Source organism: Heterocephalus glaber, unplaced genomic scaffold (genome assembly GCF_053883595.1).
Source record: "Heterocephalus glaber isolate CG9 unplaced genomic scaffold, H.glaber_assembly_v1.0 deba00001730, whole genome shotgun sequence".
NCBI lineage: Eukaryota > Metazoa > Chordata > Mammalia > Rodentia > Bathyergidae > Heterocephalus > Heterocephalus glaber.
In genome coordinates, this window is record NW_028258441.1 from 44,674 (window position 1) to 50,715 (window position 6,042).

Below are 6,042 nucleotides of genomic sequence, written 5' to 3' on the forward strand. Positions count from 1 at the left end.
TAAGTCTCCGGAGGAAGCGACGGAGTCCACTAGGGCTCAAAAGTGGTTGGCGCTCGCGCTCTCGCAGTCGTTCTCGTGTACTTCTTCCATCAGCTCCTTTTTCTCTGACTCGCTGCAGAGCGCGCGACGTGCAATTACGTGAAGAGATCCGGCGCGATCCACCACACCGCAGCAGTTTCGGGTCTCGGGACTCCAAAATGGCAGAGGAGCTTTCTCCGGGAAAGTATGCAGACCAGGTATGCACCTTTCTCTTCAAAAAGCCTGGGCGGAAAGGGGCTGCAGGCCGCAGAAAGCGACCAGTGTGCGACCCAGAGCCCGGAGAAAGCGGCAGCAGCAGTGACGAAGGCAACACTGTGGTCCGACCTGAGAAGAAGCGGGCAATCCACAATCCAATGATACAGAGGACTCGAAGCAGCGTTAATAAAAGGGCGGCCTACGGCGATTTGAGCAGCGACGAGGAGGAGGAGGAGGAGGAAGAGAAAGAGCCTGAGAGCCTCGGCGTGGTCTACAAGTCCACCCGCTCGGCGAAACCTGTGGGGCCTGAGGATATGGGAGCGACAGCTGTCTACGAGCTAGACACAGAGAAGGAACGGGACGCGCAAGCTATTTTTGAGCGCAGCCAGAAGATACAGGAGGAGCTGAGGGGCAAGGAAGATGATAAGATCTATCGGGGAATCAATAATTATCAGAAATACATGAAACCCAAGGATACGTCTATGGGGAACGCTTCTTCCGGGATGGTGAGGAAGGGCCCCATTCGAGCGCCTGAGCATCTACGTTCCACCGTGCGCTGGGATTACCAGCCTGACATCTGTAAGGACTACAAGGAGACTGGCTTCTGCGGCTTCGGAGACAGCTGCAAATTCCTCCATGACCGTTCAGATTACAAGCACGGGTGGCAGATCGAACGTGAGCTTGATGAGGGTCGCTATGGTGTCTATGAGGATGAAAACTACGAAGTAGGAAGTGATGATGAGGAAATACCATTCAAGTGCTTCATCTGTCGCCAGACCTTCCAAAACCCAGTTGTCACCAAGTGCAGGCATTATTTCTGTGAGAGCTGTGCATTGCAGCATTTCCGCACCACCTCGCGCTGCTATGTCTGTAACCAGCAGACCAATGGCGTCTTCAATCCAGCGAAAGAATTGATTGCTAAACTGGGAAAGCATCGAGATGCTGCAGAGGGTGGTGCTTCCGATTCCCCAGAACACCCTGATGAGGCTCCAGTTCCCATTACTTAGGTTTTCCATAATTCTGAAGTCTCAAAATAAATATGTTGTTGTTCTTTTGAAAAATCTGAATTCTTGTCCTTTGATTTTAGGGAAAGTGACAGAGAAGGCAGATAGTGAAGTAGGGTCCTGGGTTAAAAGCTGCAAGGTACGTGTTATCTGGATTTTTAGCCCTGGGATAAACACTTCGCCTGTGTGTCTTTTCAGGACCTTCTGGCATAAATTATGGGAATGGGAAAAGTGCAAGAAAAGAGCTAGAATTTACTTGAAATGACCAAAGCTGTGATGAAAACAAGAACTGAACCCATTTATTATATCTCATTTCTGTACCACTTAATAGTTTTCAAAGTACTTTGATGCATTATCTGTCTTGGGAGCCAGTACCACTTTCAAATACATGCCCGCTACAGTGTTGTGGGGCACTGAACTGGAGGCTAGTAGCCAGCACCACAGTGTGCATTTATGTAAAGTGTTCCTTCGCCTCTTTAAAAGTACCTATAAACCCCTGCTTCCATGGATGATGGAAATGCTCTGTGCTGTCCAATATGCTGCCTCAGGTGGCTGTTGAGTACTTGAAAGTGGCTAGTGGCCACCCTACTGGACATTGCAGTTTTAGATGGAACTTGTGAACTGGTAAAGGGGAAAAACCTAGTAGATTAGGGAGGGGTGCTGTTTTCCTTTCCGTACTGGGGATTGAACCCCGGGCCTTTGCACTGAGACACATCCCAAGCCCTTTTCCTGTTTTGTTTTGTTTTTTCTCAGTTGCTAACTTGCCCAGACTGGGCTTGAGCTTGCACTCCTGCCTCAGCCTCCCAGTGTGCTGGGATTACAGACATGGGCCACTATGCCTGGCCAAAAACCTAGTATTCTATAATCCATTGCCTAAAACTATGATGTTGTCACAGATCCTCTAATAGATCTGATCATACCTTGTTAAAGTTAGTCAATGTGCTTGTCTTCCCACCTAGTCTGTGGATTCCATGATTATGCTATTGCTTGACAAATAGTAAGCTTTTAGTAAATAAGACCAGAGGTTTCAGAAGGGAAATTGGTGTGATATATACATGCACCAGTTCTCCACATAAACGTATTTATTATGTATTGCGAGCATATACTAATCAAAGAAGAAAGATTGGTCAAGGCAAGTCTGGACCCTGTCTCAGAAAACAAAACCCGGCCAGGGATGTAGCTCAGTGGCACCGCAACTGCCTGTCAAGTACAAGGTCCTGAGTTCAATTCCTGGTACTGAAAAAAAAAAAAGAAAAAAGAGAACAGAGATTGGGGCCAAATCGTCAAATCCAAGCTGAGGAGCTTCTCTGTATTCTGCAGGTAGTGGAGACATAGCAGAGGTTTGGACAGGGGAACACAATCAGACTTGTTCTTTTTTACTATTACTGAGGTTGCAGTTATGAGATAAGTTTTGGGGAGATGAAAGATGAGGTAGGGAGGATAGTTAGGCCAAGTAATTAGTAAATATTTATTGATAAGAATTTGGGGCCTCGGGATGTAGCTCAGTGGTAGTGTGCTTGCCTAACATGCTGTGGGCCTGGGTTCCATACCCAGCACCACCAAAAATAAAAATAAAATGCTCGGGGCCGGGGATTTAACTCTGGTGCTGCTGCTTGCCTCGAAAGGTCCTGAGTTCGATCCCCGGTACAAAAAATAATAATAAATAAATAAATAATAAAAGGCTTGGAGCTGATACCAGGAAAGAAATGCAAGAATAAACTGGGTTAAAGTAGGGTGTTTTTTTTTTACCACATTTGTGAATATTTAAAGTTACTCTTAGCAGCTAATCTCAAGCACTGTGCTTGGCACAGGGGATAGCAGAGAATCAGATAGACCAAGACCCTGGCCTCAAGAAGCTGGACATTAAGCAATGACAAGTCCACTGAGTTCAAGAAAAGAGTGCACAGGGCTGATCCCTGAGGATTAACCCAGTCCCAGCCTTGGAGTTCAGAGATGAGCTCACTTTGATAAAATATGATACAGTCTATAACAGAATGTATAAAGTGTGGGGATACATGAGAAATGTGCTGGGAAAAGGACTTAAGCATCAATTAAGAAACAACATTTAAAGAATGAGAGGAAGAAACGGGATAGGAAACAGGAAAGTAGATACTGTAGAGGTGGGTGGAGCAGCAGGTGAGTACACTGCTATGTGACTCAAAAGAGGAAAAAGGTCATAGAAATACAGCAATGAGTAGCAAAGGAACCACAAAAAATGCTCATTTTTAAACTATCCCTGAGTATACTTTAAAATTTATTCAAAGGTAGAATGAAGCTTTATGGGAAAAGATACACTTTGAATCCTCACCAACTATAAAAGCTGAAGGAAAAGATCTAGGAAGGCCAGGGATTTAGCTCAGTGGCACCATGCCTGCCTCACAAGGGCAAGGTCCCGAGTTTGATCCCGGTACCCAAAAAAAATGAAAGAAAAGATCTAGGAAATAATACAGAAGATGAAAGAGAAGGAATGCTGTTGATGACTACCTGAGAAGGGATGCAAAAAAGTCAAAAAGCATAAATCAAATTCATTTTAAAGAGCTGAGTGGGCTGGGGATTTAGCTCAGTGGTTCTGCTGCCTGCCTTGCACACACAAGGTCCTGAGTTCAACCCCCCCCATACCAAAAAAAAAAAAAGGCTGAGAGAAAAAAGTGGAGAAAGGTGACATTTGTTTCCTGTACCATATGTTTTTAAATACCAGGCTGTGAATCTTGAAAGACTGCAAAACACCTGCAGATGGGCATTATTCTTGGGATCCAAAGAAGTCAGCAGATTCTTTTTTTTTTTTGGTACCGGGGATCAAACTCGTGTCCTTGCGCTTGCACAGCAGGCGGCAAAACCACTGAGCTAAATCCTCGGCCCATCAGCAGATTCTTTTTTTTTTTTTTTTTTGGTACCATGGATCAAACTCGGGCAGATTCTTAATAGACACCATTACTCCATGAGGACACGACACTCAGTGATGTACTCAAAGTGTTTTTCATGTTTATAAGCTATGACTACATTTTTTAAAAAGTCAGAAATATTTTACCACCTTTAATTAAATGGTGCAACTTCATTTCATAAGTGGAAAGGAAATAGTCGTTCTTACAAATTAAAAATACTAAATATGGGGGGGGGCGGCAAACAGCCCAGCAGCCAGCAGAGATGAAACCAGCTGGACACCAAAAGAGCTGTCCTGGTCAGAGGAAAGGAGCCTTGAACTAACACCTGAAAGGTGAGTGGGAGAAAGTATCCTAGGGGGAGGGACAAGCATCTACTAAGGACCTGATCTAAGAGACTGGCTTCAGCTAAGAACTCAAAGCAGTCCAGTTTTGGGGTCTTTATCTGAAGGGCAAATGGACACCATCAAAGAGTTTGGGTTATTTTTTGTTTTGGTTTGTTTTTTGTTTTTTGTTTTTGTTTTTTTGACAGGGTAGTATGTACCCTCGCTATGTAGTTCAGGCTGGCATCGAACTCATAACAATCCTCCTGCCTCAGCCTCTAGGGTGCTGGGACTACAGGTGTGTGCCACCCAGCCATCAAAGGATTTTAAGAAGGAAAGTAAGATGATTTGATGTGAACTCCTGACAGATAATCCTGCAGTGTGGTGAACGGCCTGAAGGGAAAGAGACGGGAAGCAAGGAGTTCAGCTGGGAGGGTGATGCTGTAGTCCAGGGGAGAGGCTGGTGGACTGGGCGAGGCTGGTGGCTGTGGACATCCATTTAGTATACACGCCTTGAGCACCCACTACAGGAAAGCCATTAATCTAAGCACGAGAGATACAGCCATGGAAATGCTCACAAGTTCCTGCTCTCGTAGAACTTACATGAGCAGGCAGATTTACACACACACACAACACACACACATATATAAAAGGCAATAGTGCAAGTGAGATGGAAAGAGTCCAGGGACGCAGAGGAATGTTACATAGGGTGGTCAGGGAGGGCCACTTAAGATGCGGTGACATTGAGCAGAGACCTAAATGAAGCAGATAGTTAGAAGGGTATTCCAAGAAGAGCACCAAGTGCAACACCTGGTGCAGGAGAGTGCCTCTCGCATGCTGGGAAGAGGGGTGAAGAAATGTAAGTGGAGTGGACTCAAACAAGAAGAAAGAACTCTAAGATGAGGTGAGCGTAGCAATGAAGGAAGGGGGCCTTAGAAGCCACTGGAAGGACTCAGGCTTTTATTCTCAGGGAGGGAGAGAACCACTGGTAGGTTTTGCGCAAAGGAATGACATAATCTCACACTGGCTTTTAAAAAGGATCTTTCTAGATGGGTTGGTGGCACACACCTGTGATCCCAGCACTCTGGGAGGCTGAGGCAAGAGAATCAAAAGTTCAAGCCTAGACTAGGCAGCTTAGTGATGTAGCAAGATTCTGCCTCAAGATAAAATAAAAAAGGGCTGGGAGTGTATCTTGGAGCAAAATCCTTGGGTTCAATCCCTGTGCCACCACCTCCCCCCCCAAATTATCTTTAATAAAGAGCATGCACTTGAAAAAAAGAGGAAAAAAAAGGAAACTTCTCAAACTTTTGGGGGCGGTGGAAATGTTTTATGTCTTAATTGGGGTGTTTGTTACATGAGTATCTACATCTAGCCAAATCCATTGGAACCTGTATCTATGTGTTTTATTGTTTGTGATTATGTCTCATTAAGAAATAGCTTTTAAAAAAGAAAAAAACTCAAGTTGCTCTAGAGAGCTCAATTAGAAAGCAACTGCTGTCCTTCAGGCAAAAGAAGATGGTGGCTCAAAACACCTGGGGGGGCGTGGTGGCTCACACCCTTAATCCCAGCACTCAAGAGGCTGAGTCAGGGTGGCTGCTGTGA

At 45.2% G+C, this 6,042-nt stretch overlaps 1 protein-coding gene across 1 annotated transcript; it reads left to right on the forward strand.

The window, feature by feature from the left end:
- The first annotated feature begins 10 nt into the window (after positions 1–10).
- Positions 11–1,295, forward strand: Rnf113a (ring finger protein 113A). Its single transcript, XM_004872171.3, has one exon. It carries the CDS (start codon positions 198–200, stop codon positions 1,239–1,241), a length of 1,044 nt encoding a protein of 347 aa, XP_004872228.1. The 5' UTR covers positions 11–197; the 3' UTR covers positions 1,242–1,295.
- Positions 1,296–6,042: the final 4,747 nt, after the last annotated feature.

Bases quoted from the DNA above. Each gene is read 5' to 3' on its own strand.
- Rnf113a (XM_004872171.3), top strand. From the start codon at position 198: ATGGCAGAGGAGCTTTCTCCGGGAAAGTATGCAGACCAGGTATGCACC.